At 52.8% G+C, this 27,227-nt stretch overlaps 7 protein-coding genes and 1 non-coding gene across 8 annotated transcripts; 5 read left to right on the forward strand and 3 right to left on the reverse strand.

The window, feature by feature from the left end:
- Positions 1–630: 630 nt before the first annotated feature.
- On the forward strand, positions 631–727 carry CTHT_0060310. Its single transcript has 2 exons — positions 631–668; positions 692–727. It is a non-coding gene; the product is annotated as a tRNA-Ile (tRNA).
- A 4,698-nt stretch (positions 728–5,425) lies between these two features.
- On the reverse strand, positions 5,426–7,175 carry CTHT_0060320 (uncharacterized protein; the record flags this gene model as incomplete). The annotated part of the gene is made up of 2 exons (XM_006696286.1): positions 5,426–6,375; positions 6,563–7,175. 2 exons carry the CDS (start codon positions 7,173–7,175, stop codon positions 5,426–5,428), a joined length of 1,563 nt encoding a protein of 520 aa, XP_006696349.1.
- A 1,253-nt stretch (positions 7,176–8,428) lies between these two features.
- Positions 8,429–9,016, forward strand: CTHT_0060330 (uncharacterized protein; the record flags this gene model as incomplete). The annotated part of the gene is made up of 3 exons (XM_006696287.1): positions 8,429–8,707; positions 8,784–8,907; positions 8,961–9,016. 3 exons carry the CDS (start codon positions 8,429–8,431, stop codon positions 9,014–9,016), a joined length of 459 nt encoding a protein of 152 aa, XP_006696350.1.
- A 637-nt stretch (positions 9,017–9,653) lies between these two features.
- Positions 9,654–10,435, forward strand: CTHT_0060340 (uncharacterized protein; the record flags this gene model as incomplete). The annotated part of the gene is made up of 2 exons (XM_006696288.1): positions 9,654–9,695; positions 9,758–10,435. 2 exons carry the CDS (start codon positions 9,654–9,656, stop codon positions 10,433–10,435), a joined length of 720 nt encoding a protein of 239 aa, XP_006696351.1.
- Positions 10,436–12,717: 2,282 nt separating this feature from the next.
- On the reverse strand, positions 12,718–13,861 carry CTHT_0060350 (putative cytochrome b5 protein; the record flags this gene model as incomplete). Its single annotated transcript, XM_006696289.1, has 2 exons — positions 12,718–13,710; positions 13,805–13,861. The coding sequence occupies 2 exons, from the start codon at positions 13,859–13,861 to the stop codon at positions 12,718–12,720; spliced, it is 1,050 nt and encodes a 349-aa protein (XP_006696352.1).
- Positions 13,862–14,873: 1,012 nt separating this feature from the next.
- Positions 14,874–16,538, reverse strand: CTHT_0060360 (uncharacterized protein; the record flags this gene model as incomplete). Its single annotated transcript, XM_006696290.1, has 1 exon — positions 14,874–16,538. The coding sequence occupies one exon, from the start codon at positions 16,536–16,538 to the stop codon at positions 14,874–14,876; it is 1,665 nt and encodes a 554-aa protein (XP_006696353.1).
- Positions 16,539–19,257: 2,719 nt separating this feature from the next.
- CTHT_0060370 (uncharacterized protein) lies at positions 19,258–20,107 on the forward strand (the record flags this gene model as incomplete). Its single annotated transcript, XM_006696291.1, has 2 exons — positions 19,258–19,394; positions 19,450–20,107. The coding sequence occupies 2 exons, from the start codon at positions 19,258–19,260 to the stop codon at positions 20,105–20,107; spliced, it is 795 nt and encodes a 264-aa protein (XP_006696354.1).
- A 2,626-nt stretch (positions 20,108–22,733) lies between these two features.
- CTHT_0060380 (uncharacterized protein) lies at positions 22,734–25,803 on the forward strand (the record flags this gene model as incomplete). The annotated part of the gene is made up of 2 exons (XM_006696292.1): positions 22,734–23,930; positions 24,004–25,803. The coding sequence occupies 2 exons, from the start codon at positions 22,734–22,736 to the stop codon at positions 25,801–25,803; spliced, it is 2,997 nt and encodes a 998-aa protein (XP_006696355.1).
- Positions 25,804–27,227: the final 1,424 nt, after the last annotated feature.

Here is a 27,227-nt window from a genome sequence, read left to right on the forward strand (position 1 = left end):
TCTGATCAGGACCCCGGCTGGTTTAGCACGACCCCCGGCGCCTGCCGCCGGCGAAGAAAAACCCGGGGCAATTATGGGCATCCGTAGCCGGATGCACTTCCCACCCAGCGGTCTGGCCGATGAACTTTCTGTCATCGATACAAGTTGTACTTTTTGGCACAACCATGATGAGTGAGACGTGAGTGGTGAGCGTGGTGGCTTGGATGATGTGCCTTTTCGGTGAGTTGGTTCAACGCGACGACAGTGATGTCAACGCTGGAAAGAAATATGATCTGCCATACAAGAAATACCGATATGCTAGGTAATTTGCTGGGTCGTCCCTTCCCTACCGAAAAGGGAATGCTTGAGGAAGGCACGATCATGCTGTCTTCACTGCTGGATATTACTAACTAGCGACTTCCCCGGTGTCAATGTACAAGCCTAGGGGGGTAACTGGGACGTCTGGCTCCAATGTTACGCGTGGAAGTGGAAATTTTGATGGTTCAACGAATCTCCCATTATGCTCCTCCCTTCAGTAAGCAGTAGAGACACTTCCGCCGTTGAGTCGAGTATTGAAGTGACCCGAGGCCCACAACCGTCCACTGCTGCTTACCGTCATCAAGAGATCCTTGGGACCCATAATCCACCGAAGCCCGGTTAGCTCAGCTGGTTAGAGCGTCGTACTAATATAGCTTCTCGGCTATATCAAGTGATGCGAAGGTCAACAGTTCAATCCTGTTACTGGGCACACACTTTTGCCGGTGTCACCACCACACGTTTTGGCTGCCCCTTTTCCAAAGGGGATATTTCCAAGTCTATTTTCGTGCCAAAAATCGGTTGCTTTTTTGTATTTGTGTACATCTCATGAGATGGCACAAAATGCGCCAGACCTCTTTGGCCCCTTGTTGTGGGTATCAAGCGCAAGACAGCCAAAAATTCTTTACACTTGCGCACGATGTAGATAATAAACAGCAAGATATTGGATCTAGGCAATGTGTGGTAATACAGACTTCATGCGTTATGGCAAAATGCATTCAGGATGTTTTCCTTACTACAGAGTAAGCTTAAGTAGCATATACGTAGTCGATTAACGTAAGCAGAGCAGAAATCCTGGCGAAACCAGAACGAAAACCAACAGCATCAAGTAGTAGACAACGGAGCCCTTGACAAAGCCACTCTCATCATAATGGACTTTAGTGATCATCTTGGCTTATTAATCTTTGACACTCTCGACACCGCTAAGGAACTAGAACGGAGAAAATGGCCTTCACTCTAATTCAAGGGAAATATTTGACACTCTACAGTAACGAATTATCGCACTCGATACTCATGAAGATGGAAAATATGTCGACAGGTGCCCGTTTCGTTGATGAAAGCGACCGTCATCATCTTTTGCTCCTACATCAGGCTTGCATTCGGAAGAGCGGTTCTGCAAGAAACTCTTTTGAGTTGACTGGACATGTAAGAATTACTTGAACTCAAAGAATGAATCGCGAATTTTTTTTCTCATTATATTTACGGTTTCTTAACTTGCCGGTGTTTCGTCGCTCTCTCCCCTCGCGATCGCAGCCGATCGCTCAAATTTGCGGCTTTCTTGATCCAGCACTCCCACGGGTTAGGGTTTGCTACAGCCCAACTTGTGTTCTCTACGATCGTCTACCACCTCAACACGCCGCGCATACCTGCAAAAGGAAAACCAGAAGTAGGACGTAGAATTTGCCCGGAAAACACATCTTCCTTAAATTTGCGTTCCACGCCGGCGCCCGTCGCAACCGTTTGGCGATTCGCGGGGCCTCCTCAGGCCCGGTGGTAGCCAAGCATGAACCACGCTCTCAGCTCTTGGCGCGTTGCCCTGGAGACGGAAAACTCAGAGCCACCCCCAGACAGTGTCACCGGTGATGGCGACGACGTACATCTTGTTAACTGCTCTGTAACTTGTCAACCTATAGAAAAGCGCAGAAATGTAATTTTTTTTTCTGTTTGCAAAGTTGCTGCAAGTTTGGTCCCCATCAAGATGTATATGTTCTGCCATCCTTGTGGGGCCAGTGTTTGGGTTAGGACGATGCCAACTTTTTTTTACCCCTGACGCATCACGACGACATGCCATGTTTTGCTGGGCAAGGTGAGCAAACACTCGGCAACAACGCAACAGAAAAAGATGATATATGTCTAGAAATTTCAATATCCGTAGGGAATTGGTAAAGGTTGCTGAGGTGCATTTATCTTTTGGAAAAATTAGCCTAAGGGTAGCAATTTCGTTTCACGCAGACACCAACCTGACTCTACGTCAGTACTACTGGGGAGGATGATTTTCAGACACTTTCTGGTTCCAAAAATTAGCAAAACTGACTTTCATCAGCAGTATAAAATCAGCCACTATTTTTTGTAGCTCTAGAGTGAGGTCGAGATCGGAATGGCTAGGTGATTGGCTGTGGATGGGAATTGGGAGTGTCCGCCTTCCAAACACTGCTCCAACAGAATCGCGATCTTGTAGTTTTGGGGCAAGTACCGACGATGAAATGGAGATGATTGAGATAGCAATTGCATGGATCAATGGAATTAAATCTGCACAATCAGTGCTGTGATGATGATGTCTTTGTCCTTTCAGCACCACAATCTTGTTTTATATGCGATGTACGCATTGCAGACAGTTACTCAGTGCCCGCAAGACAGAATGATCTTGAAGGGAACTCAAAAACTTGAAGATCAATGTCATTATAACTTTCAGAAAGGAATTAATTTTCGTGATTATCTTATTCCATGGAATGCTGAGCCACGGATCAGTATGCTACCCACTGTCGTTTCATGACTATAGCGTCAAAGAACGTGCCGATCCCGTATTGACGGCTGCCCAGATGACAGTACAAGCCCATCTAAGGTATATAAACGCGCAGATTAAATCATAAACCATGCCGCCCTCGCAGGATTATGACAGAAGCCCACGGGGGGGCACGGAAGTCCACAAAACCAAAAATTAGGCGAAATTCTCGACTCTGATTAGCCTTCGTGTCGTCTTTGCTGCCCGGGACTTCCCAGCTTAACGACTTCATTTCCCACTCGGCTTGTCCACTGAACCGAAAAGTAACACCCCTCTCTTCAGAGCGTCGAGCGGCATGTGTTGACTCTTCCTGCCGCACTGCTCTACCGCACTGCTCTATCACCCCGCGTCGCCCCCGATGCTTCTCGGAGTATCTCTAGAGCCAACCTCCTCGGGTTTTCTTTGCGGGCAGCGGCATTTGACGTTCTGTGTGTAGCTTAAGAACAGTTTTTAGCTGGCACTTGCTCACAGACAGCGCCGTCATCGAGTTCCCCGCTGCCCTTTTGGGCTTTCTGTCGTGTCTCGCCAAGGGCATGTCATCGATCTCGTCCTTATCGGCCCAGCTTTCCTCCGTCTCGGGGAGCTTGGAGTTAGCTCTTTGACCTTGTCGACTCATGGACCCCGTGATGTGGGGAGTTAGTGTGGAATTCAAGTTCATGATGCTAGCTTGCTCACAAGCACACCGAGTCTGGTCTGTCTGGCCGTCATGGTTGCCTTGACTTACCCAAGGTTTGATGGTATATATATGTATATATATTGCCTCTTTGCCCTTGGCGCACGTTTCGAGCTCCTTCAGTACAGCAAGCTTCTAAGCCCCAGGACAGTTCACATCCACATCCATCGACTGAGGCTCCCCCCTTTTGTCCTGTCCTGGCCCTCTGCCCCATTCCTTGGAATCATCATGTGTTTCCTTCAAATTTATCGAGTCAACAATCACTTCTCATGTGATCCTTCTCTGTCATACATGATTCGCCTTATGTCCAAAACTGCAACACAAAACTCTTGATTTGCCCTTTGTGTCTTCACAACGTCCTTGCGCGTCCCTGATATTTTTCCTCCTCATCAATCCCATCTTTCGCATTCTGTTGCGTGCCATTACCATTCTCCGGGCCCAGGGGTTACTGAGGCCAGACAAACCAGAAGAAAGCAGGCCAGACCAAGGACCGTGACCTTGTCGTAGTCTTAAGAGGTATTGGCTTTGATCGGATGTGGTCAACGAAGGGAAAACTAGAGATGTCCCCGAGGGTACGAAGCCAGCGTGACGAAGGAGAGTGTTAACGGCGCAGCGGGCAGTGACAGTAGCAGCAGCAGGCCTCCCTGGTGGCGAAGGAGGAGGAGGAAGAAAATGAAGAGTGTCGCCGAATGTGAAACGACTCGGACTTCTCGGACGAGGACGACATTGAATGAGAGGCCGTCTGGCGCGCTGCTGTTGCTCTTCGTGTCGCGGGGGGGGGGGGGGAAGGCTCAACAGGGGTGTGCGTAACAGAATGTCTCCGGCGGGTCCCAGGTCGCCATGGCCACACCGGCTGGGGAGGTTGAGAAGGAGGAAGCCCGGGCCGAGTCTTGTCAGTAATGACGTGGACAACTAGAGCGACACCTGAAGGTTAGCGCACTCCCCGATACCGCCGTCAATGTCCCAGCGGGCTCTGTCCCCTCCGTTCCGTTCCGCGGAGCTAAGCTTTGTTACTTGCTGCTTTTGTTGCTTCCTTTCCTCTCCTTCCCTTTTCTCTTCGGTGCTTGTTCCGGGAGCTGAGGGGGGGGGCATTGACTCTTCCTCTACGGCGCCTCGACGACAACCTTTTATATCAGCATCTGTTGGGCTTATAAGCCAGCAGCCGTAGTCGAGGTGCCGCCTGCTGTTGAATACCTCCGGATCAGCGAGAAGTCCGGTCCATTGTCGTCAGGAGGCAGGTCGTGAGCATTTATCTGGTGTGCTTCACTGGTGCAGGAATCAAAGTTGTGCTGGTTGCATCAGGTACAGCCAATTATTTCATTATATAAACACATCAACCTGACCATATCTTCAGAGATTGGTTTAGAATAATGGAGTGTCTAGGAAAACAGCATTGGACTTTTCCCTTGATCTCACACAGTTTTTTTTTGATACCAGCACACCCCCTCACAGCCCCTTCCGTTCACTTTGAGCCCTCCTGCTGAATTCTCTTGCTGAACGAATGAGGACAATCGTGAGCTGGGAGGAGACAACGGGCAAAAAGAAGGATAAAAGGTAGAAAGGGAGACTCTTTGCTTAGTATTATCTTGGCTGGAGATTCTACTTCTTTTGGATAGAATGGTTTGGATAGAATGGGTAGGGTAACGGAGGGTCAACAGAAGGCATTGAGCTCTTTTCTTACCTGAAATATCTGGACTTTGACCTTGTCTTCGTCATGATTGTCTTTTGGTGGGAAGAACAACGACTAAAAAGATGAAGGGGCTGATGAAAGTACTCTTTGCTTATTCTCACTTCTGGCTGGCAATCCTCGCACTTAGGACAGAATGGGTAAGAGTAGTGGAGGGCCAGCAGAAGGCATTCAGGCTTTTGCTCATCGCCTGCGGAATCTTGGAGTTAGTCTTCTTCACTAAACCACTTCGGTATTGCAAGCCGTAATTCTCTACGGGAAATCCCCTCTACCGATTTCTCAGCTTCGTCCAGCCACTAGTACCCTTAGGGATGCCGATACCACCATGACTACTACCGCCGCCGCCATTACCACGATCGAGACGAATATCTGGCGGCCCATTTCCCGCATTCATTCCAGCAGAGTTGCCGCCAGCTTCAATACGGCCCAGCATGCCATCCTCGAATCCATCATCAAGTTCATCGCCTTCAATCCTCTCCCAATCCATCAATGGCGCGTCCGCCGACAGCCGTCGTTTCAGCTTATCATATATCTTGTATGGCGAAAGCAGCTTGAAGCTCCTGATGAATTCCATACCCTCGGCAGTCCCCAGATAAGAATGGCATGTTCCATGAGACCAACGACCAAGAGTAGATGTCGACGACTTCGGGTTTGCCATTTCACCCGCTATATCTTCGGTCCTGGGACTGTTTCCAGATAAAGGCGAATAAGGAGCCGGTTCGGGCGAGCGTCGCCGATTTTTATGAGGTTGATGTGCATTGTGATGTTTCCCAGCGATGAGCAAGCGCCAGAGATTCTTCCCGATAGCACACACCTCCTCGAATGGATCCCCGTCACCTAGGGAAACGCCCTGAGAACAGCACACCCACGCGATGTCATACGCCAGCAGCGCAACCCCTTCCAGAAAATACGAGTATACGTCAGGATAATCCTTCGCCAGCGTCGGAAGCGGTCTATCAGTCCACAAGGGGCGCGGACGCGGCAGCCGCTTGTCCTCTGCTGCTGCGGCTGCTGACTGCTGAATCGCGAGTGCTGAACCTGGGAAAATAACTTTGTCATGTTTATACGACGATGAGAGCGAGAAGATGGTCGGCCGCGGATAGTCTTTGTGTGGTAACGTGATCTCGGCCGGCAACCGGATGGCCAGATAATCGCATGCGAGGACCAGAATATGCGCTACGTGCGCAAGCGAGGTCGATATCAGTTCGGGCGACAACCCTGTGTCCAACAACATCAGCCAGAGATCGAGGATACACCACATACACACACACACACACACACACACACACACACCAAACATCTCGATGCTTAATCTTGATGTCTAATCATCGGCACCACTTCTCCTCACCGACGACTTTCTCTTTGGCGGCAGCAGTAGCGCAAAACAGCCAGCAGACTCACTCACCATTCATGGTATGGAGATCAAACAGCTCGACGCCTCCAATCTCGTACCGCTTAGCGCTGCCCTCCTCAATTTGGCGCAGCCCATACAATCTCGCAGCTTCTTCACACAAAAATGCTCTTGTTATGGCCGTGGCATCGGCAATCCGATTCCACTTATACCGCAGTCTCTGTGTGGACCGCTCGACCTCGTCCAGCTGCCGGGCACGTCTCGACACAGTGCCCGCAGTGACAGCCATTAGGTCCGACCTGCGACGAGCGATGGCGTCCTTCTTGACGGCAATCTCCTTACGCGCAGCCTCGATCTCGCTCCGTAGCTTGTCGGCCTGGGCAATGATGTGACTTGTCCGTTCGAGTGCAGCCTGTTCTTCGGCGGTGAGCCAGGCGATCCGGGCCGCCGCAACGTCTTTCTCATCCTTCTTCAGCTTCGACTTTGGATCCCGAGCAGCGGCAGCTTTCTCGAGAGCATCGTTTACTCGGCTCTCGGCTTCCTCGGCCTGGATCAGCGCCCTGGCATACTCGAGTCGCCCCTCGTACAGGCGGTTCCGCGCGTCGACTGCGCACAGAAATGGCAACCTCTTGGTGTGATGGGGGCGATGACAGATATCGCACCTCATGTTGGCATGGCCTTGTTGGTACTCTAACTGTTGAAGTTTCCAGGTTGCAGCGGTGATCGAAATAATAAAAAGGAAATGCGCGAGCAGGAGCCCTGAGTAAGAAAGCAAGCAGCCTGCAAGGGACGCGGCGGTGTCTTAAATATCCGAATCTCAGAAACTCTCCAGTTTCAGTCACTCAAAACCAACTGATAATTGATGATACGTGACGATCAACCATCCAGTCGTTGGTGGCCTTCTCAGTTCCCGGCCTCGGAGGATCCAGAACAGGACGCTGGAATCCCGATTCACCTCGAAGATGCCCTCATAAACAAAGTATCAAAAAAAGCTGCCCAGGCTTGCTTGCTGTCTCGCGTCGATTCTCGCGACATAAATCTCAAGTCAAAAGAAAAAAAATCTGGCAAGGAAACTTGCATGGAAAGACATCAACATCACAGACAACGGCTTGCTCTGACTTAACTTATTGCTCCCGGCTTCACCATCTTATCGCCCGCTGCAGCCTGCCAACGCCCAGGCCACATGCCCCAGCTCCCCACATGCCAGTCCAGTCTCGACCAATCGGCGCCCGTCCTCGCCAATTAGTCTCCAAAGCTTGGCTTTTGCGACCTCAGCACGCCCCTGCAAACGGCCCAACGCTGTCCTGCATCCACTCAAGCTCTCGCGACGCGCCTATGAACGTTAAAACAGATTCATCCTTTTAACAAGAAACATCCTCTCAAGAGGCGACGTCATAAAGCAGCCTTCAATCTACTGAGCAGTGGACCAGGACACAGTGGTTCCGATTGGTCTTGAGCTTAGAGGATCTTAAAGGATCTACTTGGACTCTGCTCTGCATTGTCTTGTTAGCAGGGTAGCCGGTTCTCTCCAGATGAGATCTTGTCACTGAACTCTTACACTAACAGACATCACAACCGATATTCACTCAGTCTCAACGAGAACATCCCCCCAACCTAACTGCAACAGACCAATTCTGCCCAGGACATCGGATTCAGAACATCAGCCCGGTCACATTACCTCAAAAAGAAAAGTTCAAGAAGGCACTCGACACCAAGCATTCTCACATGGCCAGTGCACAAAACTACACCTCATCACCTTCGGAACACTCATCAGAAGAACCTTCATCGCCTGGCCAAGAACTATCTCATAACCAGAAACACTCTTCTCTAGAACATCCCGAGTCGCCTATCCCGAGACCACAACAGTCATCATCAGCCGAGGCATCCCGACAAAGTCCTCCATCCCTACACACCATCACCATGACAGACTCTTCGCAGAGCACCGAGTCCAAGCCCCAACAACATCAAATGGGTAACGACCGTCTCCAAGTCACAACGCCAGAGCCCCACAGCAATAACAATAACAATAACAATAATGGCTCTAAGAGAACCAATTCCCAGACCGAGAAATCACCTAGCACCCCTGGTCATCTGGCGCCGTTCGACTGGGACGAGTTTGAAGCCCGTTATGAGGAGGCTCTTGCCGCCGCTGACCGCGATGAGCAGGAGCTTCTGAGGGAATTTGATGATCTGGTCAAGGTGAGCTCCTCCTCTCTCCTTTCCCCCCCCCCGTCCCTCTCCGTCTTATCTCTAAGCAATGCTGACTCCAGTGCAGTTCTTCAATGTCTGGGCATCAGCAGCCTCAGTCCACGACACTGAACGCGGCGTCAAACGGCTCCAGACAAGGGAACGCTACGTCCAGATCGCCGAGCAGAGCTTGTTGCAGAAGAAGAAACATCGTGGGTGTCACCCAATCTCGCAGAGTGCTGTATTCTGGCTAACTTCTTCACAGTCCAAGAGGTCGTCCGCGCATTCCAAAGTGCTCTTGCACTCTTGACCCAGCCTTGAGTGTTCAGAACCGGCATAAAAACTGAGATATCAACATCTTAACTCGATTTTGGAACAAGCTATCATATCAAACAACTTTGGGCTCAGAGGATGCATCAGCTGGCAACACCTCACATATCACAACACACACAGCATTAACATCTCGCAACCCTTTGGAGGATCTACTGCAGCGTCAACAGCGTAAAACATCAAACAGAAAAATCCATAGGGGAGGTTGACAAAGAATAATAGAAATATTACTAATGCGGTAGGTTGGAAACAAAAAAAAGTCATGGGGGAGGAAGCGCATAGGTGGTTGCCTGGTGTGCCGTCATAAGTAACTTCACACAGCGACCTGCGAACAGGCAACCACCCGCAAAAAAAAAAAAAAAAGCCACTAAAGATAACGACACCCGGAACTGACGCGACCAGCAACTCATCAACATACCTTCACCTGGCTCTCATCAACTTCTTTACTCTCATCACGATATCAGCTGGCACGTGACCGCTGTTACACGAGCCAAGCTCCACTCGGGACCCTGGCCACTCATCAACACTCGGTCCATCTTCAACCGAACCAAATCAAGGCCCAGAGCTTAGAAAGCTCTTGGTCGCGTCACGTATCCAACGGAGGTCGTCGTCGTCCAATATCATCGTCATGGCGGGCACATCTTCAATCAAAGTCCCTCAAATTAGCGCGGTGAGTTTTGTTTCTCATGTCCTGCTCAATTGAATTACCCTCAGCTAACTTGTGTATGATAGGCCGAAATGGCTGCATTCCATGAAAACCACTTCTCTTACTTCGCGACAGACCACTTCGTCTCTCACTTCCTTCGTCCTGAGTTTGCCACCGCGGTGAAGTATAGCACCAATCAATATGATACCAACGAAAATGACAGCGACGCGGTGGATGATGAGTATTACGATGAAGAGGACGACGGTCTCGGTTACTACCCCGATGGCGTGAAGCGCACCCTCACCGACGAGCAAATCGCTATCTTCAGACACTCCGAGCTTGAAGCTTTGCGTCGCGCAAAGGAACTGGAACAAGAACAACAACGTGCTGCTGCTGCTGCTTCCTCTGCCAGGAACCAGCCCAACGACAACGACCACGATGATGACTACGAAGAGGACTCCTTACTGTCCGAAGGAGCTCTCTCCGCTCTTCCGACCCCGCCACTTCAACCAGTGTCAGCCGCTGCATCTGTATCAACTTCATCCACATCAAACAAGAAAAATAATAATAACAAAAAACGCAAGCGCGGAAAGCAACACAACGATGGCAATGACGGCGGTGAAGTCATAGATCTGCGCAAACGGACCTGGGACGTCGTTGACAAAGGCCTCGAAGCACTCGATTATGGCAGTGAGGAAGATGCTGCTCAGCAAGCTGAGACTGGCGCGTATCAGCGGCGAAGGATTTCTTATGATGATGATTGAACTGCTTGAGCCCTGGGGTAACTGACAGAAAAAAAAATGAGGTCCCAGGGTAGTAAGGCGGATGGGCTCGGGACCTTGAAGGAGCTTTTTCGAGGTATGGGAGGCAATATTATTGTGCTGAAGCACAGCATTCATCCATGGGATTTGAACATAATACAAAAACAACTTGGCCATGGATGATGCTAATGGTCGCCCTGCCCACTAAGAACTTGGGGCAGCCCTCCCAGACCTCACCAACCGACCGACCGCCGCAAGGACCCAAGGACATACAAGAATACAAAGAGGCCGAGGCCTGGGAGGGGTATCTTCCGCGTTCATCATCCATCCATCCATGAATCCATGGTACATCGCTCACCAACTCTCCAAAATTCGCCATGGATGGATGGCATTGCCCTAGCGGAAAAAGGCCAGTCCTCCAAGACCTCGTCCTTACATCGCATCACTCGCCTGGTACAACACGTTTTTATCGCAATATCTGAGCAAAGTTTTTGAAAGTCCGGGAAGGGGACATCACTACGCTCATCATGCGTCCATTCATGGCACCTCATCATCACTAAGAAAATTAAAAATTGGCCACAGGTGGATGGCATACCCTGCCCTCAGAATTTAGGTAGTCATACCCTCCCGGACCTCATTTTCAAAAAGTTCCAAAACTTTGCTCAGCACCTTTTGCACCAGAATATGTCTTTTCTTGAGGTTTGGGAGGGCAACTTCGCGCCTCATCCATCCATCCATCCATCCGTGGCAATGATCAAACAAATCACTCAGCTCAGCCATGTATGGACGGTATCCGGCCTTCACACAATAGGCTCTTTCCTGCCCTCTCAGATCTCTTCCAACTCGAATTCTGCGGCATCGGTCTATTTCTGCTTACGTTATCAAACAAAATTTTTTTAAAAAAACAGGAAAAGGAATATGAAGAAATAACTAAAAACAAAAAAAAGAAAACAAATCTCGGAGGTGAGATAGGAACTCTGGTGTGGTGGGATGATGCAAATGGGGTGCCCCCCCGGGGGAGGGGAGGGGGGTAAAGGAGGATCTAAGAGTTCGAAGGTTTCTAGAAGTTCGCGACACCAAGAGACTCACGTTCCCCCAACGTAAAAGATAAGTCTATCCAATTCTCTTCTGATTTTCTTCCTGCCTTTTTTTTCTCTCTCCTTTTTTATGTCGTCGCGATGTCATGATGAAACACCGTATCGTCATCCTTAGTCTGAATTTCTTCTGGCTCTCCACGGGAACGGAGGGGGCTCACTCTCTCCTCTTTTGAAATTCTTGTTGGAGAAAATTTGACCATTGCTGGGGAAAGTGTAGAGGAAATCTTCTCTCTGAGACATCGCTTCACCCCTTTATTTCAATTTTGATTTTTTTTTTGAGGAGAATAGCAGTGGCTAACCTTAGAATTCGCAGGTTTTGCGGCTTTCGCGGAAGGCGCTGGGGAAAGTGTGCTGCTCTTCGCTCCACACCAACGCATGGCCGGGTATAGCGCCCGAGGCAAGATACACACTATACTGGGGAAGTTGAGGGTTATATTGAAAAGATGTGGTGTTGGGTGTTAAGGAGGTGAGCTGTTGATGCTGGGGAGATGATGATGTTAAGGGGAAGATGTGATAAGGTCGGAGTGAAGAATATGGAATTGGAGACGTGTTACCGGTAACAGTGAGCCATTGGGTTATTGTGGGATAGGATTGAAAGTGGTATATAGATGATAAGAGGCATGATTGTCTGAAGAGGGAGGATCACATTCGGTAAGTGAGATAATAGATGGAGGGATGGGTCTGTACAAAAGGGATAATAAAGGCATAATGATTAAGTAGATGTAGGATAGCTGAGGATCGGACTTAAGGAAGGTGATTATACAGAGGTACGATAAAGGCAATGTATCGATAGGACAGGCATTTGGGAGAGGAAAGGGGGTCATATATAGTAAGTATACAATGTAATGGGTTGGTGACAATCCACTTTGTTGTTGGTCTGCTGGTCCGTCTGTGTCCATGATGTGGAAGTGTTGTCGTTCCCGAGACATTTGGTTCCCTTATGACAACCATCCAGAGGCATAATCAGCAGTCGAAGTCGAGAGACAATCGTAGAATCCCACGAGCTCTTAAGCTCTCTATTCATGCTACTGCTACAAGCAGCCTCCATCCATCAAGATGACCATAAGCATCGCAGAAAGCCGCCTTCATAAAATGCACGCAGGCGCTGAAGAGGCCACCACCGTCTACCCTAAAGCACAATAACCTCCCCGATCACACCATACCCCCAACCCTTTCCCCCCTTTCACCTTAAAACTTATAAACCTGCTCCGGGCTATACCCTAGCTCCTTCAAAATCCCCTTCAACTCACCCTGATCCTTGGGACTCTTCTTATTCCCACTAATCAACTCCATCATGCCCGGCGGCCCGCACACGAACACCTTGATATTCTCCTCCTTCGGCTCGGGCAGCACCGTCTTCAGCAACTCCTTCGTAATATACCCCTTCCCACCCGTCCAATGCGCCGGCGGGTTGTCCAGCACATAGAACGCGCGGAAGCGCCGCGGGTACGTATTCTCCAGCTTGGCCAGCTCATTCTTCAGCAGGATGTCTTCCTCGCTGATGTTGCCAAAGACAAGCGTGACCTTGGTCTGGTCGTCGGGGTTGTTGAAGATGGCCCGGCAGAGCTGGTACATGGGCGTGATGCCCGTGCCGCCGGCGACCAGCGCAATATGCTTGTGCTTGTTGGGCTCCCACGGGTACTTGGGGATGGGACCCTTTACGTCCAGCCGCTGGCCGGGCACCATGTCGTGCAGGTAGGTCGACATCGGCCCGTTGGGGTACTTCTTGACCAGCAAATCGATGTATCCCTTCTCAGTCTCGTCGCTGATGGGAGTGTACGGCCGGATAACGGGCTTGTCGGCCCCAATGGGGTGATATTTCGTCAGGACGGCAGACGCGACGTGCAGACCCGAGACCATGTCGTCCTCGGGCAGGCGCAGCCGCAGACGCTTGGTGTTGTGGTTGACGAGCTCAACGTCCTCCAGCTTGAGGGACAGCCAGCCCTGCTCGCCGCCGGTGAAGGCCTTCTTGGGCTCGGAAGAAGCAGCAGAGGCAGCGGCCTGCTTGAGGGTTTCTTCAGCCTTTTGCGCCGCGCGCTCGACGGCCGCGGTGGTGCTGCTGCCGCTCAAGAAGTAGTAGCCTGCGCCGGCGAGGACTGCGGCGCCGGCTCCGTAGAGAAGGGCGTTGCTGCCGGACTTTTTGGTTTCAGTGGACTCGGTGGCGTAGCAGCGGATGAAGCTCTGTTGAAGGAGGAAGGGGAGAGTTAGCTGGCTGGTGTGTGGTCTACTAATATACTGGCAGCAGAAGGAAGAGAATAAAAGCTGCTTAACTCACCCGCTGCAGCGGCGCTGCAGCCCGGAAAGCGGACCGGCCCAGGACGAAGAAGCTCATTGCTGCCGTCTTTTTGTATGCTCTATGAGCTTTAGAGAGCGGTGGTTGCGTCAATTGACGAGAAAGAAAGCAAGAGGAGAGGAGGGAGGAGGGGAGGGAGGGGAAGATCTGTGTGCAACCAAACAGCGCGGGAACTCCTGCAGGGTCGCAGTTTTCCAGCTCTCTCGCTCGGGAATGGAACGGGGGATGTATTTTTTTACCGAGACAGGTCACCTCTCCAGAGAAACTTTCGGACGGAGCTCCCCACAAACCCGGACGCCGGATGGAGTTCGGGCGGTTTACGTCATCCGTCTGCTGGGTGAGCTCAGTGCGCTTCAAGGGACCTGGATGGTAATTACGGTAAGTTTGCAAGATCTGAATTACCGAAAGCTTTGCATGGTGGGTTGGACCTCGATCTTTGCCCATTGACAGGGCCCTCTGGATGCTTTAAAAAAGACGGCGGGAATGACGAAAAGGAAGGCTGAAAATCATGCCATGATTGATATATATATAAGGCTTTAAATCAATGATATTTCTCTGCAGACTGATTTTGGTATATTCCGTCCATCAACCCCACGAAGGTATCCTCAGAGCTCAACATGATGATCACGGCAAAAAGTTTCGCAGAAAACACGCTCCTCTGCCCTCGATGACCACATCCCAATCCTAAAATCATCTCTGCCCCAAACCTCACCAAATTAGAATGATACCGAGAGTAGTATAAGACAGTACTTATACATACACTTTCTCCCCATTGCCCATCATAAATGGCAGCCCTCAGGGCGCGCAATAAAAGTGGCTAGCAGTAAACTAAAATAACGTGAGTGTAAGAGGAACCAGCTCTACAAAAAAAAACTCCTAAATAAAAACGAAGCACCATCATCATATCATCTCCTTCTTCCCTTACACCTAACCCCAGATCGCATCATCATCATCATCATCATCATCATCATCATCACCATCATCATCATCATCGTCGTCGTCGTCGTCGTCGTCGTCGTCGTCATCATCGTCATCGTCATCGTCCTGTCACCTACTTTTCCCTCTTTCCCCCCGCCGTCACCTGCAACCTCGCATCCGACAATGTCTCCAACGCAGCACCCTGCCCCATCATCGTCGAATTCGAACCAGCACTATTCCTCTTCCCCTGCCCATTCTGCACACTCTCACTCTCCCTCTTCTTAGCTTCCACACTCCCCCTTCGCGACCAACTCCCCTGATACGCCGCCAGCGTCGGCGTATTCGCCTGGCTTGTCCCACTACTACTACTGTTACTGCCACACCCCCCTCCCCCACCGCCCCCCGGCTGCCCATGATAATGCACCACCGGAGGCGGCGGCTGTCCGGCGGTGGTACTCGCCAACAAATCATGGGGGTACGGCTCCAGATCCTTCGACGACGTCGAAAACGTCGAGACAATCGGCTGATGGTACCCATTCGCTCCGGAAGCCGAAGCAGAAGCAGACGTATTCGACCCGGTCGACCACCCCGCCGAATCAGCCTGCGTCGGGGTCCCCGCATCTGGCGTGTCCGCCGACGTCGACATAGCGGCATTGAGGCTTCCCATGCCCCCTTCAATATCCCTCAGCAGCCTAACATACTCCTCGGGCACGAGCCCCCTCTCCTGCGTCTTAGGATCCTCCGCGACAAGCCATCCCTGCCCATAGCGATACGACACCCAGATGATCTGGCCCTCGACAAGGGGCAGCTCGGTCTCGTTTTCGCGCTCGAAGTCGAAGAGCGCGACGGCTTTCCCATGAAACTCTTCGTCGGGCGAGGCGATCGTGAACTGATAGTCGCGCGAGTAGCGCGACGAGTTGGTGTTGAAGTATTCGTCGGAGGAGCAGTCGCTGTCGTCGTTGCCTTCGTCGCCCGAGGCCCAGTCGCCGCCGTCGAAGGTGCGGGATTGGGGTTCGGCTTGGCCGCTGGCTGTTTGTGAGCCGCCAGTTTGGCTGGTGAAGGAGCCGTTCTCGCCGTTCGCGCCAGCGCTGTCCCGCAGGCCTCCGGTCCCGGCGGTCGTGCTGTCTGCGCTCCCGCGCCGCTTGCCGTGAGACCCGCTCTTGTGCTTCCTGTGCCGGGTGCTCACCACGGGGCTCTGCAAGTCCTCGTCCTCGCTCCACGGTGGGCCATCCGCAAGGTTAATGGGGGGCGGAACCTCGGCTGAGGCCCGAAACCAACCAGAACTACACCATGACGAGGAGGATTCCCCCTCGTCCCAGCTAGTCTTGCTCTCCCAGTAGGCAGGCGGGTCCGACAGGCGACGTTTCTCGCTCCCGGCTGGGGTCGGCGGCTGGGTCGGCTCGGGCGGCGGGCCGTAATGCAAAGGATGCGTGACAGGGTAGGCAAAGTCGCGCACGGAGGTGTAGGGCAGGCTGGAGGGGTGGCAAGGGAAGACGTAGGATCCGGGGCGGGAGCGGGTTGGCAAGGAAGAGACGGTCGAGTACTGGGAGAGGCGATGTTTTGAGGAGCCTTGGGACATGGGGCGCGGGATGTTGTTGCGACGGGTTGTTGGGGGAGATGTCGAGCCGCTGGTTGTGATTAGGGGGGGGAGTGCGGGGTGTTGTTGCTGTTGTTGCGCCGCAGATGCGGGACTGCTTGGGTCGGCCGATGTGGGAGAGAGAGCCGCGGGCGAGGCGGTTAACGCCGGGGGTGTCGTCGGGGTTGGGGGTGACGAGTCGGGCGAGACGACGGCTGTCATGGTTAAGGAGTAAAAGAACTGGCGACGATAAGTTTTAGAGGAGGAAAAAGGGGGGGGGGGAAAAAGAAATATAAGGCGCTAGCTAAGATGAGACGAGGCGCTGGGCAGCTGGGCGCGGCGGGCGTGCCTCTTTCTAGCGCCAGGTGGGGTACGTCTTCGCCGTGCCCAGGCTCAAGCGACGGCTTGATGAAAGTTTGATGCGCTGCTTCTGTTGAGCTGGACGCTTTTCGCTCTTTGTCTGGCAGCGTCGCAGAGGCTACGACAGGCTGGTAAGGTAGCAGCCGGAGGTGGACCGTGGACCTAGCCGTGGATACCGCAGCACTTGTTAGTGCTGCTGTCGCGAGCGCTGGATAGTTTGATCCTCAGGAACCTGAAGAGAGAAGGTGCTGTATCTGGTCGGTAGGTACCTGTACCTCGAGCTGGGAGAAAAGCGAGAAAAAGAAAAATAAAAAGAAGAGATGTTGCGTGCAGGTTCTTCTCCAGAAGCACCAGGGCGCCAACCTAAGATGCCGGCTGGCCAAGGCGATTTGCGAAAGCCAGCGCGACTCGCAGCGACGGTCGCGCGATGAAGGGGATTCCCGAAATGAGAAATATGTAATAGTGGGAGTAAAATCGGATGTCGCTCAGATGTCGCGTAGGATTATTGAACTCCGGAGGAGAGATATCCGCGACAGAGAACCGGTCGGCGACACTGTTGTGCTCAGGTCGGACACGGGGAATTCGAGGTTCAAGCGAGGTCGAGTCCACTTCTCTCGGCGGGATAAAAGCTCGAATGGAGCCGCTGCTGAATGCTGCCGTGGAAATTGTGGGAGCTGGGTTTGATTACGGGAGGGGGAAGCCAACGGATGATCACCGAGGGTGAAGGTCGTCTTCTGAAGCGGCGGACTGTCGGCGGCAAAATCAAAAAAAAAAAAAACCCTGACCAGCGCTGTCGGTGCCACGCGGTTGAATCCTCGGATGAGAGCCGCAAGGTGGCAGAGCTGGCGGTTGAAAGAACTTAGTCCAGTGGGAAAAAGCTCAAGGTCAGCAGCAAGAACCTGATGATGAATGGACGTCCAGTGGGAGCTTTGCCAGGCACTCCTGAATTCCCTGGCCTTGGGCGCTGCAGTGGCCAGTGGAGCACCATAAAGCGTTGTTCTGGTGGCCAGGGCCCTTCTGCTTCAGGTCAGTGAGAGCGCCCTGAGCGCGCTGCCAGGCTGACCCTCCTCTTCGGACGGACAAAAAGACTTCCACAACCACAGGATGACGATGATGCCAGGCTTCAAGATGCTCTCGTGAGCTACTCGTGAGGGTTACAAGCCCTACAAGAGAGACTTGTTTTTTTTTTTTTTCCCCTAGGTCCTAACGCTGGAAAGCTTTGAGCAGAATTCTGTCCTCCTGCATCCCACGTTGTTTCAACCACCAGTTGGTCGTCGCTCGTCCTCGTCCAGGTGCCCGCCCAGACTGCAGCTCTCTGCGCCCGCTGCACCCCTGATTGGCGAGTCCGCTGAGGGGGGACAAGGGAGCAGGTTGTCCTGTCCGGCATGCCCTCTGCAAACGGACGAGATATACCCTGCTCGGCTATAGGGGAGTTGACATGACGAGGTCTGGGGAGGTACTGGGAGGTACTGGCTTGATCAGAGACTGCGGTTGAGAAAAATTGCATGTTTTTATTGTGTATGCGACAGGCAGAGAGACACGAGTGGCATCGTCATCCTCAGCCGGCTTCGAGAACGCCTTGCAGAGAACTGGACGACTGCTCTCCTCTCGCTCTCGAAGAGTGCCACCCCCGCTGCCATCTGCATATTCTCTATTTTTAGCAACGTTGAGACTCTGTTCCAATACAGATTAAAGTGAGAGAAACAGCCTGAGGACAGAGAAGGGACTGGAAAAAATAAAACGCAGCAACAATTGTAACAAAATCACAGCTCTGTTAAGATGCTCTCTAGCTTGAAGCTTTGGCACCTGGCAGAAGTAAGCTGTGTGGATGAATTTGAGCTGGTTCTTCTGGAGCTAGGGTCCCATGGCTCACTGTGGCTTCGCCCTCTCTGCGGCCCATCTCAGGGGCATGTGGCGGGGAAAGACGCCGCCTGAAACGCCAGCACCAGGCAGGGGTCAGATGGCCGGCCGACAAGGAAGTTCGCGGGAAGGCGGTCAATGGCATCATCGCATGCTGATTGGATGAACCCTGTCGCCGAAATCTCAGGCCCCAAGACCCCCAAGACCACAAGAAGGAAGCCGCCGAAAACATTTTCCCTTTCCCGTTGCGGCACTGCTGACGTCGACCCTTTCTGCTTCTTTTGCATCTCACACTCGCACCGCAAGGCTCACAAGGCTTGGGCTTGCTGTTGCGCGCGACTGGCGATCGGGACGCGCTCAACCTACCACGCATGACCACGATGAGAACGTGATCTCATGACTTGGGCATAAATTCCTTTTTAGACAAGGTCGGTAATCTCTATTCCTTCAATCTATTGTTGCTGTCATCTTGCGCGCGTATTTGCGTTGACTTTGATTTGGTGATGAGCATTTATTGGAGCTGTCTGTAGCCTGCTTTTTTTTTTCCTCAAGCATGCGTTGATGACAGAATTGTGTACGCGTCTCTTTTCTGATATTTGCTATTTTTTTTTCTCCTGAGAGATATTTTAGTCATTGGAATGCGGAGAGAAACAAAGGCTGACAGCCCTAAGCTATCCGCACAGGCTGTTGGGCCTGGCAGGAGACTTGACAGAAGTCGAAGATGACTACTGAGCATTCTTCTCCGGTGTCCATGGACACCAATGGAGCGGCCGGCCCTTCTCCGGCTCAGAACGGTCAGCAGAATGAGCCGCCGTTTCGCCTAAAGTTTTGTACCGTTTGTGCTTCCAACCAGAATCGGTATGTCGAGCCATCATCCATCCGTCTATACGGACAAAAACTAATTGAGGCTTAGGTCCATGGAAGGCCACCTGCGCCTTTCCCAGGCCAAATATCCCGTCATCTCCTTCGGCACCGGTTCCCTCGTCCGGTTGCCCGGTCCAACAATCACCCAACCAAACGTCTACAAATTCAACGAGACCTCCTACGACAGCATTTACAAAGAGCTCGAGGCCAAAGACCCTCGGCTGTACCGCATGAACGGCCTGCTCAACATGCTCGGCCGCAACCGCTCCATCAAGTGGGGCCCGGAGCGCTGGCAAGACTGGCAGATCGGCATGCCTCGAGTAAAGCACGAGAAAGACCTAGGCAGCCAAGGCATGGAGGCCGGCGTGCCCGACATCGTCATAACCTGCGAGGAGCGTTGCTGGGATGCGGTGATCGATGATCTGCTGATGCGCGGATCCCCGCTCAACCGCCCCGTGCATGTCATCAACATTGATATCAGGGATAACCACCAGGATGCATCGATTGGTGGGAGTGCGATTGTGGATTTGGCAGATTCGCTGAATAAGGTCGCTTGTGAAGAAAGGGAGCGGGTCGGGCCAGTGGCGTTTGACTCGGGCAGCGCGGCGGGCAGGGCTACGTTCGATGAGCGTGTGCCCGAGGTGCTGGCTGCTTGGCAGGAGAGGTGGCCGGATTTGCCTGCGACGTGGACTCTATCTTGGTTCTGATGAATGCTGTTTTCTTTTATTCGGGCATGGCGGAAATTGGCGTTAGGGTATGGAAGGGAAATCAGGATTGATGGGACGGGACGGGATGAGATACCAGTTTAAAAGGGGGATATTTGATACCAAATTACTGATAGGGAGTAATGATATTGGCGTGGGTAGCCAATGGGAGATTCTGTCTTCAGATTTTCTACCTACTCATTCTGGCAAAACCTTGACAGGCCTATTAGGTGGTCGGATAAGATTCGATTCGATATCTAGCAGAGCTTCCAAAGAATCCGTTTTACAACCTCCATTCTTCATTTATTTGGATCAGCTAACCGCCCCTTTTTCTCTGAGCTCTTTTGGCCCAGAGGTTTTAGGTTCGAAGATTGTCCTTGGTTGAAAATTACCAAGCGCCATATCCGGCGCTGAGAGCAATGAACCCCTGGAAGTCTGTTTCCCCCACCGTGCGGGATCACGGACATGTCCCTGACCGACGGGACGAACCGACGCAGTCGGGGAAAAAAAAAAGAAAGAAAAAAGAAAAAAAAAGCCACGGAAATGACACGCGCAGATGCCGTGTGCCTGACCAGATCTGCTGGATCTCCACACTAAAATTAGGCAGGCTTATTCAATTCCCACATCCCTGATCATCGTAGTATCAGCCTCAAGCTCTCACAAACAATCGAGAATAAAATTTTCAAGTTGCGGTGTTTCAAGCCCTGTTTTCCGCTTTCTCCCCCCCCCCCCCTTTTTTTTTTTTTGAGAGTTGTGTCCCCCTTTCCAGAGAACCCCTTGAGGTTCTCCCTGTTCATGCATACATATGATCGTGGCCGGGCCGGGCCAGGGAGTTTCAGGGGAAGCCGTGGAGATCAAGTCAAGAGAAAAGAGGACGCGTCCGTTTCTGTGACTGTGCTGCCTCATAGATCTGGCCGTCAAAAACACACCGTGACAGCCAAACGGATTGGCTCCTACAACCCTCCGCACAAACCCCAGAGTTCAAGATTGAAGGTGAGGAATGGCAGCAAGTGACTTGCAACCTCCCCTCCGTGCCAACCACGTGTGTCGTGTCGGACAAGATCGATTTCCGCTTGTCTCTTGTCAGTCCCGTCAGAGCGACCACTGGCTGGCAGCCAGCCAGTTGGGCGGGTGTGCCCCACCATCCTTAACCGTCCCTTGTTTAGCGCGCGAATAACCAGGAAATTGCGCCCTTCTCGCCAATCATGTCACGCGGTTTGCCCGCAAGTGGGAATCGCCCTCCCGCTGGAACTGAGCCTGGGAACGCCGCGAGCGCTGGGGCCATTGGGCTGGGAGGAGTTCAGTTCCGCTACGTACCTTAGCCAGGGGCAACCGGCGCTGGTTGGCTGGCGGGCTTTGAGCTTCCAGCTTTCGATGGCGTATAGGCTTCTTTTTCTGACTTTTTTTTGTCTTCTTCGTTGTCGTCCATCGGTCTTTTCTTTGTCTGTCTTCGAGTTTTGTGAATAAAGACAGTGGTAGGAATTTTTGTCTATTAGGGAATTATTTTTCTCTTTGATAATCGTTTTGGATGATGAGCTTGTGTGTCCTTCTTTGATTGAATTTTCCTTCCTTCCTTCCCTCCCTCCCCTCTCTCTCCCTTTCAGTCCTTTTTGGTTGACCCAGTTTTTTCCGTTGTTGGTGACGTGCGTGCGTGCGTGCCACCGCGTGGTTTGTGGCACACGGGAGCAACCCTCCAGAGGCACTACGACAGGAGACAGAGAGACCGCAAGGGACCGAGCAAGAAAGGTGATCTGAAGCCATTGATCCGAATTGAATCGCCTACGGCAACCTTAAGCCACGAAATTTTGAGCATCGATATTTCTCCGCATTCCTCGAACGAGCTCCCAGGTCGCCGAGAACCGACATTTTTCTCCTTCTGACAAAACAAGGACCAACCCAGAACATAACTACATGCAGTGCTGTCGTCGCCACTATTCTCAAGCAAAGCAAGCAGCCTGCTGTCCCATGTCATTGAGAACAGCTGCACCGTGAACGCCACACCCTTAGATCACACCCAACGGTTGTGGGCAGAAGGAGGAGGAGAGGAGGAGAGGGATGCGTTTCACCTTGTAACCTGGAACAAGCATCATCGACATCACAGATCACGCCCTTTTATCATCAGCCACATCTCAAATTCTCCATCGGCACACAAGCGACCCTCTGTGACCCCACAATCGACTGGCAATTGCCGGCTGTTGCATGCAGCTCCGCAGCACGAGCACAAGGACAAGCACAAGGACAAGCACCAGGACCACTTCAGTGACAGCCAGAATCGAACAGGACAAACAACGGCGAACAGCGACGACAATCTCCACTCCCTGACGCCACCCAACCAACCGGTACGCGTGCAGTACTGTACATATCGACTCTCCCGCTGCTTGCTGCTGTGAACCCTGCGGACCCTGCGAACCCTGCCGCATCGACTGTCTGACCAACACGCTCGCTCCCTGCTGCTTGCCGCCACTTGCTGCATCCTGTTACTACCAAAAAAAAAAATCAAAAAAAAAAGAAAAGAAAAGAAAGAAGTCTGCGACTACCCAGCTGCCACTGAGACGGCCAACAAGCTCAAAGGTGGTCCGCGCCGCACTCAAGTGCCACGGACCCGGATCCGCCTTCAAAAACTACCACGATGAATGGGAATTCCCGCCCTCCTGCCACTCCGCTCTCTCCAGTCTCTGTAGGCGGAAGTGAATGGTCTTACCCTGGCGACAATAACTATCCAAACAGAGACGGCCCTGGAAGCGACGGTCCCCCTTTCCCCCCGCAAGGTGGCCCTCCAGGTCCTTATCCTCCGCCCAACAATCGCGGTCCCGGCGGCCCTTTCAACTCCCCGCCCGACTCACGACCACCACCCATGAACGGTAACTATCCCCCCGGCCCTCCTGGCCCTCCCGGCCCTCCCGGCCCGCCTGGAGGTCCTCCCGGTCCAGGCGGTGGTCCTCCAGGCCCGCGCAGCACCACCGGCGGTCCTTCCCCTCCCCCCTCGATCGGCCGCTCCAGTACCGGAACCAACCTCTACGCCCGCAGCGAGAGCGGTCGCAGCCAGAGCCAGGCTCTCGAGAGCCAAGAGGGCGTCCTCATGGAGCACTACAACGCGCTCAAGGCTTTCTTGTCGGCGACGTCGCAAAACGGCAAGCCTAACCCGCCGCCTAACCGCGCCCGCGACAAGCTGCAGCGCCTGACGGCCGTGCAGTTCCTCGAGCTTAGTACCGACGTCTACGACGAGCTCAAGCGCCGCGAGGCGTTTGCCCGCCGCCCGCCCAACGCGCCGCCTGGTACAGGTCCGCCGGAGTACCTGCTGCCCGAGGAGAGTTTTCACCCGAAGAGGAACCAGGCTAGGCAGAAGTTGAGTTCGCTCGGACCGCCGAGGTTTAGGGATCTCGCTACGGACGTGTTTTGCGAATTGGAACGACGGTTCCCGCATTTCGCGGGGAATGATATACCGCGCGTCGGAACGCCCATGTCGGTACGTGGAGGACCCGGTTCGCCGTCCCGCTCGCAGACCCCGATTAATGGATATCCCCCGAGAGATCAGAGCCGGAGACGGCCTTCGGAAGCTAGCTCGATTCGCAGCGGGAGGAGCATGGCTCCGCCCATGATGAATGGTGCCCCTGGCCCCGGCCCAGGCGGTAGTTTCCCGGTTCCCCCGTCCCCTTCGGTCGCGAATGGCGATTATCCCGGTCGTCCGATGCCCAAGCAGTTCCAGAGCAATACAATCGTGCCCAATAAGAGCACCATGGTCGAGGAGGACGATGACAACCTTAGTCCGTTGAGCTCGGAACCGAGAGATGGATTCTCGAGGAGGAGGGATACTGGGCCTTCTGAGGTAATCTATTCTTACTCCTGTCTGCTGCCTGCTGCCGTTGCGGTGTTTCCTACGTGAGGCTAACACGATACAGTCGGAGAAGAAGATTATAGAGGAGTACGAGCAACAAGTTCGCGACCTGCGCGAGAAGCTGGACAACATGGAGGAACAGCTACGCAAGAAAGACGAGGAACTGAACGGCGTGTTGAACGGCGAGCGCCGGGCCGACGAAGACCGCAAGGCTTGGGATGAGGCGCGCGCCGAGCTGGAGAAGAAGCTCGCCGAGGCTCAGGAGATGTCCGACAACCTGCAGCGCGAGCTGGACCGCGTGCGCGACGAGCATGAGAATGAGACGCGCCAGCTGCGCGAGCAGCTCGAGGAAGCCCGCCGTGCTAGCAGTCGCTTGGGAAGCGCCGCCGGCGATGCTGAGCTGGAGAGGGAGAATAAGGCGCTGCGCATGGCGCTCGAAGAGCAGGAACAGGTGACGGAGGAGGTCAGGCGCGAGGCGCAGGCTTTCTTGAGGGAGATGCGCATGATTTCGGAACAGAGCGGTGCCGCCTGGGAGAAGCAGAGCATGTTGGAGAAGACGATCGAGAACTTGGAGAATGAGGTGCGCTTGTGGCAGAATCGGTACGCCAGGACGAGGGCCCAACTGAGGGATATGCGGGGCGCCAGCGCCGATGGGGTTAGTCTGCTTGATCAGGACGCGGCCAGGTATGTGAGGGAGAAGGGCTTCGTCGACGAGGAGGGCGGCATGGTCAAGGACGTGCACGTCACCAAGTTCCAGATGGCGATCGATGAGCTGTTGCAGAGGGCGAGGACAGACGCGCCGGATCGGGTCATCGACTCTATGAAGGCCGTTGTGGTCTCGGTCAGGCGCATCACCAAGAATCTGGACGCCGGCCAGCTGCCTGCTGAGAACGGGATGCAGTTCCAGAAGCTCAAGTCGCGCGTCTCGTCGACCGCGAATAACCTCATCACGGCGTCCAAGAACTTCGCCAACTCAGCCGGTATCTCGCCCGTCTCTCTCCTCGACGCGGCTGCGTCTCACTTAGTCGCTGCTGTCGTGGAGCTGCTCAAGCTGGTCAAGATCCGCCCTACCCCCGCCGACGAACTCGAAAACGATGACTACGATGACGACAACAACGGCACCGTCACCCCGATCGGCACGACAACCGGCTTCTTCTCACCCCGCAGCCAGACCTCCATGTCCCATTCTCACCCCCAATCCCAAGTGACCTCCAAGCGCTCGACCATGCAGGACCAGCCCTCTGTTCCGCCTGTTCCCCCTCCTCCTTTTCGAGGCCTAGGCGGCAACCGAGATAGCGTCTCGTCTGCTTACAGCCCAGTCCCTTCGCCAAGGGAGTCGTCCGGCACCCAGGCCACGACGTCTGCCTTCCCGAAGGTACCGGCGGGAAGGGTGATGCCGAACGGTACCCCGGCGGGTAATGGCACCCGCGTCGCGCAGGACCTCAAGATCTATCTGGATGACCAGACCGCCAGCCTAGTACAAACCATCCAAAACCTCGTCCAGCTCGTCCGCTCCGATGCCGACATCGACCCCGTGCAATCTGAAATTTCGTCCATTGCCTCCATCGTGAATGCCATCCTCTCGGAGACCGATCAAACCCTCCCGCCACACCTAAAGGATGCTGACTTGGCCAACGGGATGGATAGACTGGCTTCGTGCAGGGAGAGGTTGCTCGAGGCGGGCGCGAGGGGCGTCGAATTGGCGAATTCGGGCGAGCAGAAGGGCGGCAGGGAGTGGAAGATGTGGAACCAGACGCTGCCGCCGATTGCGTTCGAGATTGCGCGCGGGGCGAAGGAGTTGGTTGGACGGGTGGAGAGGATTGCCGGGGGACCTAACGAAGGGGATGCAGATGACTTCTCGTAAGATTTAAGGGGTCGTTGTTGAAAGGGAAGGGGGAGAAAGGGGGGGGAAGGAGGGAAGGAAGGGGTTGTGGACTATATGAAGGTTTGTACAGCAGGGTGATGGTGAGGGGAAGATGACTGGGTGCGAGAAAGAAGTAATGCATTGCCTATATATATATATATATATATATATATATGATGGGGCTTGTTTTTTTTTTTTTTCAGAGAGAGATTATTGTAATTTCTCTTATTCCTCTTCTACCTATATTCTCTTTGTATGGTTGATACCCATCATGGCCCTTTGCTCTTTTTTTTTGTCTTCGGTCTCCGTTTTCTTCCTTTTGATTATATTTTTTCTTCATTCAATTCATCGTTGATGTCCTTTTTTTTCTTACATTATAGATTACTGCGTTCGCCCTTCTGATTATATCTTCTGTTTATCGATTAGCATTTCTTTTTTTTTCTTTTCCTTTTGCTTACTGCTTAGTGTGTGATGCATGGAAGCGGTGGCCTGGTGGGTACTTATGTTTACATCTTTTCAAGTTTTGTTGTTGGCCAGTTTGGGGTTGATTAGGATGGAGGAGGGAAGGGGGACAAGAATGTGTAGTTCGTTCTGTATGGTGTTGGTGTATAAAAGTAGGCTGTTGGGGTCGTGGGAGGGTGATTCGGGGATGAGAGATGTGAGCAACCAGCTGGATGGATTAGTATCTGGCTATGATGGATGGACGAAGAAAGACGCATATGCGTAGCTATGGATGATGTCGAGATAGATAATAAGGAAAGTTGAAAGTTAAGGTGTTACTGGATCAGCGTTTTTCGTGAAAGAAACGAAATGTACTTCCCTATCTTAGGTATCTGCTCAGATTTTCCTCTTAGGAGACATAATATGTTGGACGCACTCATCGGGGTTCAAAAGGAGGAGCATCTCCTAATCCGTGACCACATAGAAAAGTGTTTGTGAAGACAACCTACATTTTGCTCGATGGTGTAAGGGCTTTCTACATCCTAAAAAAGCGCATAAGAAGCCTAGGGATGACCATGAGCTTGAAGCATTTAGCCGAAGATGTCTGGGCCTTCCCTACAGATTTTTTGGATTTTAGAACACTCGACTACGAACAGCCAAGACAAACACTTAGCAAAACACAATACCTGACAGGTCATAGGGCAGATGTGAAGGCTCCCCTTTGATGTTGGTGGCCTTATACCAGGTAGGGGGGAGAAGCTATCCGTGGACACTTTCACTCTGCCCCTTTAGCTGGTAATTCAAAAAGCATACACGGTTAACACTCCCAGGCAGTATTGTCCGGGTTCCTCTCACATTTTTTCTTTCTCCTCTTAGCATGAGCATGTGTCAAAGACTCAAAGCTTCTCTCTCTCTCTCTCCATGGCAAAGTCAATGGGGCGGAACGAGCGGCGTTCGAGGGTAGGGTCTTCCTTGCCTCTGCG

Source organism: Thermochaetoides thermophila (genome assembly GCF_000221225.1).
Source record: "Thermochaetoides thermophila DSM 1495 unplaced genomic scaffold scf7180000011821, whole genome shotgun sequence".
NCBI lineage: Eukaryota > Fungi > Ascomycota > Sordariomycetes > Sordariales > Chaetomiaceae > Thermochaetoides > Thermochaetoides thermophila.